Source organism: Anser anser (genome assembly GCF_964211835.1).
Source record: "Anser anser genome assembly, chromosome: 14".
In the NCBI taxonomy this organism is placed as follows: domain Eukaryota; kingdom Metazoa; phylum Chordata; class Aves; order Anseriformes; family Anatidae; genus Anser; species Anser anser.
In genome coordinates this window covers 8,018,520-8,033,144 of record NC_139735.1, presented here as the reverse complement: position 1 = coordinate 8,033,144, position 14,625 = coordinate 8,018,520, and the positions used below count along the sequence as shown (strand labels likewise).

Below are 14,625 nucleotides of genomic sequence, written 5' to 3'. Positions count from 1 at the left end.
TGTCAAAACCTCCTCTTCTTCAGTTGGCCATTTCAGGGAGAAATTCCTGCAGAGGCAATGCCAGCGAGCCCCGCTGCCCAAGACCCACAAAGTGGAAAACATAAATCCACATTTTTTTCCTTCAGCTCTTCGTGGAACGAAAATAAAAGAAAACCACTGGAGCCCAGCTGTTTGTGACAGCCTTTATGTACTCAGGCTTGGATGTTTAGATAAAGGAACACTGCAAACACTTTCCAGGCAAATGCTTTTATTTCGTGACCAGGGATGACACCCAAGTTTCTGACGCATGGAAGCACTATGTACGACCACCACATAATTTAGTGGTTAAAGTCTCAGAATTCTGTTGGAGATCGCAGTCTAAGTATTTTCCTTCCAAGCAGTCCCGGCTGCTTTGGGGTGGCAGCCACCAAGCACCAGTCGGTGCACACCTAAGTTCTGAGGGGATCTCAGGCCTACGGAAGCCACTCGAGCCCCCAACATGGCGCCCCCTCCATGGCGACGCCCCGCCCCAGGCACCGATCGGCACCGCCTCCCGAGAGAGCGCTGCCTCTGAATGGAGCAAACTTCAGACCGGCGTTCGGAACAACCAATCAGAGCGCGCCGCTCTCCCAGCCCTCGCTCGGCAAGCCAATTGGGAGGGGGAACAAAAGGGGGTGCCGGCGGAAGCGCGGTGCTGGCGGAAGGCTGAGGGGAGCGCGGCGCGCAGGTGAGGGCAAACGGCCGGGCAGCTCCGTCCCGCCGCCGCCTCGGGGCCTGTCAGGGCCCGGCCGGGGCTGTGGTGTGGAGGCCGCCCCCTGCCCTGCGGGCCGGGCCTGCCTCCCGGTGGCTGTTTGCTGCCGCTCCCCGCCTTCCTGAGTCGGGCCGTGGCCAGGGAAGGGCTGTCCCCCCTCTTCCTGTGGCTGCGCTGTGTGCAGGCTGGCGCTGCGCGGGCTGAGAGGCGAGTGCTTGATGTGCCTCTCGTGAGGGTAGTTGTGGTGGGAGTATATCTCAGTGAAGAGCTAACATGGGTTTATTGGGGAGCTCCGTGTGTTATCCACACCGAGACAGATTCTGCTTGGTGCGTTGCCTCAACGTAGCCCTCACACAGTACCTTTATTTATATTATAGGTTTGTTACGCAGTCTGTATAACATGTATTTCTTTGGCATTCCCTAGGTACTTTCATCTGGCAAAAATGGGTGAGCCCCAGCAAGTGAGTGCTCTTCCTCCGCCTCCAATGCAATATATAAAAGAATATACTGATGAAAATATCCGTAAAGGCCTGGCACCAAAGCCGCCTCCGCCTGTGAAAGACAGTTACATGATGTTTGGTAATCAGTTTCAGTGTGATGATCTAATTATCCGACCCTTGGAAAGCCAGGGTATTGAACGCTTGCATCCTATGCAGTTTGATCACAAGAAGGAATTAAGAAAGCTTAATATGTCTATCCTGGTCAACTTTCTGGATCTCTTGGATATCTTGATAAGGAGTCCAGGGAGTATAAAGCGAGAAGAGAAACTGGAGGACTTGAAACTGCTCTTTGTTCATGTGCATCATCTTATAAATGAGTACCGTCCTCACCAAGCTAGGGAGACCTTGCGAGTCATGATGGAAGTGCAGAAACGTCAGCGTTTGGAAACTGCAGAACGATTTCAGAAGCATTTAGAGCGAGTTGTGGAGATGATTCAGAACTGCCTGGCTTCTTTGCCTGATGACCTGCCTCACTCAGAGGGAGGACTGCGAGTGAAAACAGAACCAATGGACACTGATGATGGCAACAACTGCATTGGACAGAGTGAAAAACAGAGAGAGCGTTCTGGTTGCAAGAGAGATCAGGTTTTAGACAAAGATGCAGCTATGTGTAGCATTATTGATGAAATGACATGAAAAAGCTTCTTCCATTAGCTCACTACAAGGAGAAGCAGAATAGATTCTGAGGGTCTATGTTACGTTTTGTTTTCCTGTTATACAAGCAGTCAAAGCATTTATAGTGCACCTGTTGGGGGGAGGTTGTGAGTGATTAAGCAGATGAAAATGTTTAATATTTTGTGAACTGTGTGTGTATTGTTTAAAAAAAAAAGTGTGCTTTTTGTTAAATGATTCATGTGATGTGGAAGCCACATATTAAAGTTATTTTTTCTGACTTATATCCATTTGTTGTTTGCAGCCTTTTTGGGTGTGCTTTTTTTTTTTAATTGCTTTAAGATATGGAAGCAAGGGATCTGACTGACAGAAATTGAAACTGACAATTCCACCATTCCAAATACATAATGGCTGTTTACACTTTCAGTGGGTCTTTTCAGGAATGTATAATTTGATATTAAAAATGAAATCAGTGGCAAGTCTGAGAAATACATTCTTTTCTAGCTTTTTAGTATATAACTGTATTTAAGACAACTTAAGAATTGCTTTTTTATATATGTAATGCAGTGTAATTTCTCTTACAGAGATGCTGTCAGGAATCTAAACAATTAAATGGATTAAAATTATATATTTTTAATTTTGTTGGATATAAATTATAACCAGTCTTGAAAGTACAGAAATGCCTACTTTCTGTTGACGCTTAGACTAACTTTTTGTTTCCTGCATAGCTGATAAATGTGTATGAAGTAAATAATTTTGCAGTGTGGATGCTTTGCATTTGCCTTTCAGGTGGGCTGTATGCCCAGCTGAGCATTTTTCTTGAAGGAGAGTCTGATTGGGTAATTAGCCTTTACACTAATTGAGAACTTTAAGTTCGAAAGATCCTTGAAATATTCTGTCAAGTGGAAGCTGTATCATCCATGTTTAAATAAAACTGTAGTTTATTTAAGGGAAATGAGGATTTTGTAATGAGGAAGTGGCTTCTTTACCCAACCCGTCCTGTTGGGGAAATCCTACTTCTGTCTTTTTGCCATGCAACCCTGTATGTTTTCCAGAGTATACAGCTAAAAAAGTAAACAGATTTCATGGGTGAGGGAACTCATTCAAACTCAGTTTTACACAGTGATCTTGCAAGCTATGTCTCTTTTATTGGATAATTCAGTTATTTTTAGAAATACATATTTATTTAAATGGGCAGACAGAACTTAGCTGTTGGGTGGTGGGAACTGAACTCAGCGCAGATGAAGATGGAATGAACTGATGCAAATAGGTGACTCACTGGAGGATCTCACCCGCTAATTTAAGTACGTGTAATATGAGTAATAAGAAATGGAAGCATGTTTTTGAGAAATGTACAGCTTTACAAAGTTAACATATCTGTCCTCTATACAAACACTACTCTTTCCTTCCTTCTCCCTGGACTAGATCTAAATTATGTTGTTTGTAGGTAGCTAAAACAATCACAAGTCAGAGGAATTGGTTGGATATCTACTTTGCAATTTTTTTGGAGTGGAAGGAAGTAATAGATTCAGTGCATCCTGGATAAGTGGTCATGTGCTGTGGAACTAGCTTAACACAGGTGTTTCAACTCGGCCATTCAAAAAGCTGTTAGATGCTCAATATTTTTTTTTTTTAAACAAAGTCACACAGTACCTGGGTCTAGTTTCAAAATACTCTACAAGCTGGGTCCTAGCAGTAATTAACAATTGTAATGAATTTTTTTCTGGGAAAACATTGAGGTAAATGGGGATCATGTTTGTGAACACTTTTTGGAAAGTGAAAACAACCTGAAGTGTTTTGAATGTCATGATCCCCTCACTATTAGAGGTAGCTGGCAGAGGGGACTTGCGCTGTGCTCTTGGTTGATGTTGGTCGCGTGCTGAGCCACCAGGAGTTGTTCAGCTGGTGCTGAACCCCATCCTGACGTGGCTGGGGTGAGCTCAGTCCCCAGCCTTCTGCCAGGGTCAGGTCGCCCTGCCTTTTCCACCCTTGCAGAGCAGTTTCAGGATACTGCTGGTAATGATCAGAACAATTCTCGTAACAGCTGACTGCAGTGTTCTATTTCCCTAGAAAAAAAAGAAAAAAAAAAAGACCAAAGAGGAAGCGTTTTCTTACACAGAGACCTAACTCTGCTTCTATCCACTTTGTAACAAAAATGGCCATTTCTCCCTCTTTTTTCTCAGCTTCCTCTCTCAGGTTTACTGCTGGTGTTCATCTGCCCTTGACTACTTTTGTCCTTGGTTTTTCCTCCTTTCTACTGAAAGAAACTGTTACTTCAGTGACTGCTTGCATGTAAGGTAGTCAGTCCCAGATGGCTGTGTCGGTTCTGATAAGGCCTAGCCTTATTGTGAGGGTATGTTTTTGGAAGCACTTCTGCTGCTTGTTATTTATGAAAAGTAATTCCTTGCAACTTACTTTAGTCTGTATAAAAGGGTGTAAGGTAGATTATCTGCTGCAGCAAAGAACATTTGTTGGCTGGAGATCAAACACACTTGATCACAGCTGCAGTTCTAGTCCAAACAATATTAAAATAATATATGTCCTCAAGATGAGTTAGGGAATCCAGGGACAGGGAAAGTGGGCAGGCAACACCATATTTCAAAAGATGCATTTCAATAACATTTTATCACAGTGAGCATTGAGCCTGGGACAGCACGGTTTCCACCCTCCTTTTTAAGTGACTTCTGTGTTGTGTTACTTTATATTGTAAAAGCCCAGATATATGCAGGATGTTTAAGAGTCGGATTTAACTCTAATAAAAAAAAGAGTCGGAAGTTTAACAGACGGCAACTCTGCTTAGGCTACAACTCTCAAACAGCAGGGAAGTTTCCAATGTTACCAAATTACAGCCTGCAAAGAAAAATCACATTTGCTCAAAGTAGCTCTGAGCTACTTCTAAGTATTAGAGCCAGAAGTTTATTATTAAATGGTAGATTAATAGTCACAAGGAGTTTGTTATTTTGTCAAACACTTTCTGTTTATGACAGCCCATTGCCTGGACTAATTTTCCCCCTAATTCTATATACTATGGCAAGAAAAAAGTATGGGAAGCAATATGGGGCACTGTATTATGGATAGCTGTCAGCTTGGTGGAGCTGACAACAGTTTCACCTACTATAATTGAGCAGATTTGGGAAGAAAAAACAAAACAAAACAAGTAGATTTTTGAAGTACTGCTAAGTATTTTAGCCTATTAGTCAAACCACAGTCAGCAAGCGTTCAGCTGTGTGTATCACCAACAGCAACATTAGAGACTAACAGACTAACCACAGGAAAGGCAATCCTGATCAGACTAAAGGGCATCATCCTGTCTGAAGCTGACGTGCTAATACTGAGAAGTAAAACCAGAAGTTTATGAAAAAGACAGGCTTTCTTAAATGTAGGTGCACAAAGGGTGAACACGAGTGTCCCTCATCTTCAGCCACAATGTCTCCTCATTTCTTCCTGAACTGGATTCTTCTGACCTTGCTTACAGGTAACTAAGTGGGCATAAAAAATAGCCGGGAGTGGATGGAGGTAACATGCAGCAATGCTTCTGAGGGTTGCATGGCACAGAAACTGCAGTTTTGCACTAAAATATAACTTCATCGCAGTCACTCAATAGTCTTCTGAAGTTCTTATCTCCTTTTTAAAACAATCGTGTTGGGGCTATGGTGGCTTTAAAGACACTGCCTCTTGGGCTGTCTGCTGGTCTTACTGTGAATGATCTTTTGTTTTTCTTTTTCTTTCTTTTTTTTTTTTTTAGATAATGATGTTCTGAGACTAGCAGAGATCTTAAAATCATTTTAGGAAAGATGTAAAATGGATGTTTCACTTCAACAGGCTTTGTGAATGTGAATGCTTAGGAAGACAAGGAAGAAGCCAGCCGCAGCTTCTAGTGGTTTTCAGACAATATGAAATCGTATTGAGACAAATCTATGATCTCTCCTTTTTTTCTTCTTCTGAGAAACAACCATCCCTCTAGGAAAGTATTGTCAAAGTCAATAGCAGTGAAAACAGGTTTGCAGAAAGGTACTGATATAGGCAGATGGACATTAAAAATTCGGTGGTAGGATATGCTCAACAGACAGAAAAGGGGTATTATGGACATTTTTTCTTCTAGTTCTTTCTAAAGCCTTTTATGATTAGATTAATTTAGAGATTACTTTTTTATATTAAATAAAATACATTATTTCCAGAGATATAGTGTTTGGTATGTTATTGTGGCAAAGTTTTTGCATGAGACTTGTTTATAATAGCTTAGTTTAGAGAAAATGACTGAGATGAGGTGGGCAAGACAGCTTGTTCACAAGGAACAATTGTAGTCAAGCCATAGGGTGCTCGGGATCCACCGGCATATGTTGGCTGACCTGCCTAGGGGAGAGCCCTTCCTTCTCAGTGATATACAGGGTTAGACTTTTAATAGAGATAATTAGTTGCTAAAATATTAACTACTTCTATATTTGCTGAAGAGAATTCTATCCCTGAAATACTAATGTGGGTAGATCAATGTGTCTACACAGTTGATTCAATGCTAATGGACTTGATAGGGAAAACGTAGTAGTAAGTTTTCCTTCTACTACAAGGAGGCTGAATGTACATCTCAGCAGCCCTGCTGCGTGACCTGTTAGAAGAAAGCAGTTACAGGATGGCTATGACAGTCTGGATCACCAGAGCACATGTGATTTTGGCTGGCACTTAACAGAGCTTTTATTAAAACTCTCCGAAATGGAATACTGACCAAAGTGGTTTAAATACAGCAAAAGAAATAATCTCGCTGTGATGAATGGGCTATGGCTTGCTATATCTCTGTCTTTTGACTTGAATAGCGCGAAATAGCTTTCTGGAAACCCCAAAATGATCTCTAATGGGAACTGAACAAGTTAGAAACTTGTTAAGAATGAGGGAAAAAAATAAACTAGTGGAAAAAGAAGGTATAAAATTTCTCAGGAAAGCTCTGAAAAATCTGATAGGAACTGGCCAAATCTGTTATCAGGGAAAGAAAGGAAACAGCTGTAATTCTGATGAAACCTGCCAATCAGTGACCTTTCATTGAAAGGGAGAAAGCGTTTCCTACAGTGGTTTTAATGAAAGTCAATGTCTTTCTGTTCCCCTATGCCTGGCTTGGATTAAATCTGAACTAAGGGAAAAATAAAGAACTATTGAACTGGACACGGCTAAAGAGAAGCCACAGAGCTGTGCAGATCCAAACTCTGGACTGGCTTCACCTTTTTGCCTGCCAACAGAGACTGCAGAAAACGCTTTTCCTGTTCCTCTGGCTACAGACACGTTCTGGACAAAAGCACTGGCCAGAACGTTATTCCTCACCATGCAGCAGTCCTGCTGGGTTTCACATCTTTTTGTTAAAAACCTGATCCTGGTGCTGTTGTCAGGACGGGTCCATTTATCACACGAGATGTATTAGAAAATTCATCTTGCACGCGCTCTGCTCAGTGACTACATTTGTGCTTTTGCCCGTAGGCCCCGCAGTGTCAGCATCACTCGTGACAGGAGAGGTTGGACAGAACATCACCGTGCCCTGCTTTTACACAGTTAACGAGAAAAGCAGCACCACATCGATGTGCTGGGGTCGTGGCCCCTGCCCTGCTTCCAAATGCTCCCAGCCTATCATCTGGACAGACGGCTGGAAAGTGACAGATCAGTACCACAGCAGGTACGTGCTGAGGGGGAACCTGCACGAGGGCGACGTGTCCCTCACGATCATAAACGCCGAGGAAGCAGACAGCGGGGCCTACTGCTGCCGCGTGGAGATCCCGGGATGGTTCAACGATAAGCTAACAAATCTTCAGGTTGTGATCAAGAAAGGTGAGTGCGGATGAGCTGTCCTGTGCGACTACTATTTTGGTAAAGTCTGGATTTTGGGGCTTGTGGTAGAAATGATTTCTGTGGTCATCCACAGGATGACTGGCAGATCTGCCACGGGTGCTGTTTAGATTAAGCTATCTTTCATAATGTTCTAATCCCAGTGCAGTCAAAAAACAAAACAAAACAAAACAAAACAAAGTAAAACAAACAAATGTGGTGCTTTGTTTCATGGTGTACAGTGCTACTGGGTTTTCTTAGAAGCACTGCTTGTAGAATTCCAGAGAAAGGGAGGTGTTCATAGAAGACAGTGCTCCATCCTTTTCTGCTGGATTCTGGAGTAAAGCCCAGGGACACACATGTATATAAACAAGGTTTTCTAAAGGCAATTCCTCCTTTGATTTTAGTTTTTCTCTATTTATAAAAGGCATGCTAATATATGGAGTAAGTGGCTCACAGCTGTACTTGTGTAGCTGGTTCTAGCACACCTCTTACAGAAACGTTTTCTCTTTTTCACTGCATGAATGCACACTAAATTAATTATAATGTTTATTGGCTTTTTGCTATTTTATTTTATTTTATTCTATTTTATCTTATCTTATCTTGTCTTATTTTATCTTACCTTATCTTATTCTATCTTATCTTATTTTGCCACATCAGCCAGGATCTCTACTGTAAGTCCTCACACTTACACCTCTACACAGACCTCAGGTAACTTTTTTCCAAATATTAATCTCGGTAGCGTATATAAGCTCTATTGCAAATGGAGATCTTAAGAAAGAAGTAAGATGATAGAAATGTCTTGGCTAAAATTTACTAAACATTACCATAGAACTTGAGATCAGAACATGGCTTGTAAATTCTACCTGGCATTTTATAGAAGGCCCCGCAGAAGGAACCTGTACATGTGAGAGGAACTTTGTTGCCAGCTTTTAGGTGGAAGAAGATGTTACATTGCTGCTGCAAGTGCGTTTTCCTTGTGGCTGTTTTTTCACTATGTGCTTTCTTTGTGGTATGAAAAAAAAAAAAGTATATATATATAAAGATAATTATATTATAAAAACATCACATATAATTATATATTAATTACATTATATATATAATATATGTTGTATATTATATATATAAAAAAGTAAAAAATAAATGTTGTTTTCACCTCGTCATCTGAAAATGCATCCCGTCAACAATGAAATCCAAGGTTTAAGGAGTTGCATGTGTGCTCGCTATTTAAACAAATTATTTGTTGCTCAATGTAATATAACATAGAACTGTGTTATTGGACTAATTCAGGATCCCGTCTCCATTACCTGTCAACAGCAGATTACCAAGGCGGACTGTAGAAACAGGGCAGGAATTTTATGATACAGCACCAAAGTATTGTTTTATCCAGCTCTAACCTGTCTCAGAGGCTGGCTGTATCCTCCGTAGTAGTACATGTATATTTAATAGTCTCAGGTGAGGCTATACCCACTGAGCTGTATCCTTTTCAGTCTGTAAAAGCCACCTTTAATTTTCAGTATATGTGGGAGAGAAAAAAAATCAGGGATGCTCTTTGTATTTATCCCTTAATCTCAAATGTTTTTATTTTTAGTTAACCAACACTAAAATGTTACAACAGTTGCATTTCCTTTTTGGAAGAAGAAGTGAAAACTTTCTCAGACCATTTTTATTCTAGTTGCAAATAATCTGTCTTCCAGTCTTAGTGCTCACGGGTTTTCTTAACCATGTGACATCTTAGCTGTTGGGAAACAAGGAACAATTTTTTGTGCTTTGAGAATACAAGCTAATACGTGCACATTTGTGCGGAGGGAGACTTGAAAAGGCAGGTGGCCATGTTCCTCTGATGCAGGAATATGCCAGCATCTCCCTCAAAAAAGAGGACAGTGAAGCAGATGATCCTGCACTCTTCAGAATAAAGCTTGTAGGACAAGGTTAACCATTTGAAACATCAGGAACCACCTGGGGTTGTCATAAATTGAACAGGAACTTTTGTTTTCAGGAAGGTCCGTATCGTCAGACCACATGGAGAAACTGAGATGGGTGTTGTGGAAGACAGCCATTCATAGCTCTGTTTTAAATACTGAAAACTACTCTGGGAAATTACCTCAAAATCTGCTGCATGTCATTATGCAAACATATCACACTTCAGTCAGGCTGTTTCTCGCATAGCTGTGATCTGGGATTTCGAAAGTATCAAAGTATCACCTGCTTTCTGCAACCCCGCACCACTTACTCTTTCAAGGCCCTGAGCTGGTGTTAATCAATTTTGATCAGATAATCTAATTTTGCATTAGGCATCCACTGCCTCTTCTGGGCTATGAAAACCGAAGCCCACCTCGGTAACTCCAACTTTCTAGGCTCTTTGTTGAGATAGCAGCATTTCCTGGAAGGAACTCAAAGCTCTGAAAAGGGCAGTAGAGGCTCCAGTATCAGGAGCTTTGTGCTACCTTCTGAAGGCACAAACTTCTTTATGATATGCAGAGCCAAGACTCCTGAAAGAGGTGCTTAGGTTTGATGGTCCCAGGTCAGCAGTATGAATTCCTCTCTGTCTAGGCAGAATAGCTTTCTGTGACAGTGATGTGTCGGTTTGTCTTGCTTTTGCTCAGCTCCTGGGAGTGCCAGTGAAACATCCTTTACTGTGGAAACGTGGCCATCAGTTTCTTCTTCAGAAAATCCTCAGACTGTAAGCATTTCTGTTGTGCTATAGCATATTGAGATTAAGTGGTTAGCCATGCAGTTCACTTGTAGTACTTTATTTTGATTGCAAAATAATATATTTTTTTTGTAGTCTGCACATTTACTGCTTACAAAAGAATACTTATGTGGTCAGTATTAAAGGGGGAAAAATGCTTTGCTTGCATAAAGTATTTCCTTCCTACTAATGTGGGAAGATATTTAGCAACATCTACATTGCCTTTCAGGCCTCTGGTCCCCACTTGAACACCTCAGACTACTCAGAAGTAACCTCAAGCCTGCAGGTACGGCAGGACATAGGGAAGACTCAAAATTGGGCTACCTGACAGCACAGGGATCCACCTGCACTGCCCATGGGGTGGGTTTCAAATAGGCAGCCCTGTCTGCCCTGCTGAGTCTTCCAGCCCGTGCTGCAAGTTAACAGGCAGTAGCATCACCCAAATTTTGTCAGGAAAAGACAACCTTTGGGTAGGCCTGATACTATGTACTACGAGCTAGTATGTACTGTGGGCATTCATATTGCTGCATGTGTGGAAGGTCAGGGACCGCACTGCCTTTCAACATCTTCCCAGCTTTTAAGGGGAAGCCTTTTTTAGAGGCTAGATACCTAATGGCTGGCTTGAGAGAGAAATTTTGCCTAAGTGAAGTCCAACACAAGGTGAAGGCATGTTCACTTACAAGGATATAGCTTTGAATAGATGCTGAATAAGCTGACAAAAAAAAAAGGGAGGTGTATGTGTGTGTGGGGAACGCACCAGGAGATATTTTAATCATAAGTTTAAATAAAAATATTCACCAAATAGTATTGAACCTGAACAAATGGGTTTGGCCATAATTTCAGACACTCTGACAATCTTAAGAAGAAATATATTTAACAGCATGGTTCACACAACTGTTGCATTGTGGCTGCTGGAAACTAGTCCCGTATCTCAAATTAGGCTCTTGCTCTTAAGTGTATTTTAACTGCAGGGCTGCAAAATGCACAAATGGCCTCTGGGTCGTGTATGGGCTTTTTGCTCTTAGTCCCACTGATACTAATCTGTTCTGTTTGACAGAATGCATCCATACCAGTTCATAGTCAGCAGCGTTCAGAAGGGGCAGTTTATATCTGCGCTGGAGTGTGCGTGGTATTTCTAGTCATCCTCGTTTTGGGTCTGTTGCTTGGTAGACGTAAGTACTTCTTGGAGGTGGTTATTCAACGATGGGCTGGGTATGTCAAATCACAGCCATGGCAGATGCCATACATCTCTTCTGTGTCATGGGGGCAAGCTGATGTCTCTGCATGCCTGTGCTGCAGCTGCCTGCTTGGGTCTCCTGCCCAGTGCCTGGGGCAGAGAACTGGAAGGTGCCAGCGTGTTCTCATCATCTCAGACTCCACAGCAACCAGCTGACCTGGGGTCTGGTGAGGAGATGTGCAACACAAGCCCACGTCCCCTGCCCTGCTCGTTTCCTCATGGGTATTACCTATCCCTCAGCTGCCACCTTGTCCCAGTCCTTCCCAATGACGAGGGAAGATGCACTGGTTTCACGGAACTATATCCAATATTCTTCCACGTGCCAGATGTTCTCCTTGGGCTCTTGGTCAGAACAAGCCATATGAATTTGACCTCATGGAAATTGTGGGGATTTCCTACACTGAAAGCCTCTGCTTAAAGTTCCCTAATTTAGTTTCTTGCATTTTGTTTTCCTTGCTGAACCTCCTACTTTACTTGTTCCTGATCGTTTAAAGAACTTTGTTTTTCTTTCTTTTCATTCTGCATGATCCTTAGGATATTTACATAATATGAAGAAGATGAGTAACTTTGCAAAGTAAGTATTCTGTTTCTGCTTTAGCTAATAGGACAAACTAGGTCCCAGAAGGAAATACTTGTGATTCCTCCTAGATGCATGCTGACTGTACATACATTAAATTTGTTTTCTTTTTTAATCTCAAGTTAATGCAAAACATTGCAAAATAAATTAATAAATCCTGCTATTCGTCATTAGTTATTAAACAAAAATGAGTGTAACTGCCAATTCATTGCATTAGGGAATAGGCAAACTTCAAGTGTGGGTTCTCATAAATGGAAAAATGATTCATCATTCATCATCAGTCACATTTAAGTAAGTGTTTTTGTATATTTTACATTTTTTCCAGTGAGATGGTTGATTCAACTATTTGGTCTTTTGTGTCTCTATTGTCTGTTGTTTAACAGCATTGTTTTCACTCTTTTGTGCAGCTCTGTTGCATTTTGGAAACCAAAACATGCAGAGAACCGAAGTGCCCTGGAAGTTGAGATCCATGCAGAGGAAAACATTTATACAATACACTAAGGACTGGATGCATGTGTGCCTTTGTCATCACTGGGACATTAAAAATTTTGCAAAATGTTGGCTGCTCCCTCTGCTCTGCAGTTAAATGTGACCAGGCTTCTGAAGCATCATTCACATCATTCTAATACTGCAAATAAAAGCTACAATTCTAATTAAAACCTTTATCGGCCTGTTCCAGAGACAGGAATCCTAGTGGCTTGAATGGAAATTTCCAGAAACAATAAATAAATTTACCAGATACTATCTGCTTCAAATTCTCTCTTCCTTTCTGGAAAAAGAGGAGGTGCCGGGATGGCTACTCAATCACAAAAGGAAAACAACCCACATATTTTTGAAATCTGTCGTTATCGCGTATTGTATCTGCCAGCTACAAAACGATCTGTGCCATCCGAGGGGAGGAGCAATTTCGTAGCTGCCATGACAAAGTTGACAGGTGGAAAAACTTGGTAGTATTAGGATGTCAAAATACATTTCATTGAATTTTTGTTAAAGCTGGGTATGCTCACTCCTGGTAACAGCTCAGTTGTGCAATGTACAAATTCCTGCCTACTCCCAGTAAAAGCTGGAGAAGCTCATCCCCTCATGGCTCCTTGAAGTCTATGGAGTGTTCACTGCTTTTTTTCAGGGAACCATCACTAAATGCATTTTCCTCTGCAAAATATGTCACTTTCTTGCTGTGGCTTTCTCCTCAGGCTTGTATATGCCCTGAGAAGTCTCAGGTTGGAAAGTCTCACCTCCAGGCCTCTAAAGCAACTAGACAAAATGTAACTACTCTGCAAAATTAATTTAAAAAATCTTCCTTCTCTTAATTTGTGGAGAAGTTAGGGACATTACACAAAATCTTGGCTGAAAGTTAGTTCTGCTTTTACACCTCTGTAGGTTCCAAACAACTCTAATATTTTGTGCTGAATTTATTTGATGGCTTTTAGCTGATAAATGGTGAATATCTGTGGCCTACTAGCTTTCTTGTAGTGCTCCCCATTTAGACTCTTATTCTCCATAACACTGAACTTTGGCTTATTTGCGAGATGGAGGGAGCCCTGTGGGGATGAGTCAACTCTTCATGCAGCGTTTATGCAGACACAACCCACTCAGATCAGCATTCACTGGAAGGACAATTTTCCATGACTGTTCTTAAGAACACGTTTTTAAACAGATGCTGGGGACTTCCTGAAAGAGCAGAAAAGTGGTACAGGCAGGAGAGAGACCAGCTCTCAACCAAATATTGACCAGTGCAAATTTCACCCTGAAGCTCAGCCCGAGCAGCAGTGTGGAATACCTAAAGCAGATGTTGCTGTCACAGGGAAGGATAGCTGACTCACAGCCAACTTCCTACCGTTAAGATCATTTTCAAGGGAGCCATGCAAAGAACAAAGCTGTGTTAGCCATTGAGGTGTAAAGGAACAATAATAAAATTGGTAGGTATTTATGTTAACAGTTGAGACACTTTCGGCCACGGTCTGGTTGTGCTTTTGTGGGTAGCTGAGGTCAGTGGAGCAGTTCCCCCTCCCTCCATCCCCCAGCTGGGAGGGCTTTCCCCTGCAGTCCTGGGGAGCCTGGCTAAGGTGGGATATTGCAGGTGAGTGTGCTTGCAGAGGCTCATGGAGGGGGGAAAAATCTCATCCTGCTGAGGAAGGAAGAGATCGAAATGGGCAAGTTGGGATGTATTTTGAACTGAAAAGATTCAAAGTGCAGAGGTGAATTCATGGTTAACTAAAGAGGTCAGTGTGGGAACACAAGTATTAGGTGATTACCAACCCCACTGGGCAGGAAAGGCAACTCTGCCATTAGCTGTCTTCATGTCATATGTTGCCTTGTGTAAGAAAGTACTGAAACTTGAATGGATTTATTAGTTTTAGGGTTTTGTTGTTGTTGTTGGACTACTAGCAAAAACTACCAAACAAGAATTACTGTCCCCACTGCAGATGTTGTTTTCCTTCTGTCTAGCTGAGCATATGTCGCGGCTGTGGGCTC

General features: G+C 41.9%; 2 protein-coding genes across 7 annotated transcripts; both read left to right on the top strand.

The window, feature by feature from the left end:
* The first annotated feature begins 553 nt into the window (after nt 1–553).
* Nucleotides 554–2,128, top strand: MED7 (mediator complex subunit 7). 3 transcript variants are annotated; one of them, XM_083799045.1, is made up of 2 exons: nt 554–706; nt 1,155–2,128. In XM_083799045.1, the coding sequence occupies exon 2, from the start codon at nt 1,174–1,176 to the stop codon at nt 1,864–1,866; it is 693 nt and encodes a 230-aa protein (XP_083655171.1). In that variant the 5' UTR covers nt 554–706; nt 1,155–1,173; the 3' UTR covers nt 1,867–2,128. The 3 variants fall into 3 exon arrangements, with proteins under 3 accessions (XP_083655171.1, XP_083655173.1, XP_083655172.1); XM_083799047.1 differs by lacking the exon at nt 554–706 and adding an exon at nt 713–937; XM_083799046.1 differs by lacking the exon at nt 554–706 and adding an exon at nt 713–1,057.
* A 2,978-nt stretch (nt 2,129–5,106) lies between these two features.
* On the top strand, nt 5,107–12,894 carry HAVCR2 (hepatitis A virus cellular receptor 2). Of its 4 annotated transcripts, XM_083799034.1 has the most exons (8): nt 5,108–5,317; nt 7,303–7,647; nt 8,305–8,355; nt 10,251–10,327; nt 10,566–10,622; nt 11,394–11,508; nt 12,108–12,147; nt 12,558–12,894. In XM_083799034.1, the coding sequence occupies exons 1-8, from the start codon at nt 5,197–5,199 to the stop codon at nt 12,649–12,651; spliced, it is 900 nt and encodes a 299-aa protein (XP_083655160.1). In that variant the 5' UTR covers nt 5,108–5,196; the 3' UTR covers nt 12,652–12,894. The 4 variants fall into 4 exon arrangements, with proteins under 4 accessions (XP_083655162.1, XP_083655160.1, XP_083655161.1 ...); XM_083799036.1 differs by lacking the exon at nt 10,566–10,622 and having other exon boundaries at nt 5,107–5,317; XM_083799035.1 differs by lacking the exon at nt 8,305–8,355 and having other exon boundaries at nt 5,111–5,317.
* The last annotated feature ends 1,731 nt before the right edge of the window (nt 12,895–14,625 follow it).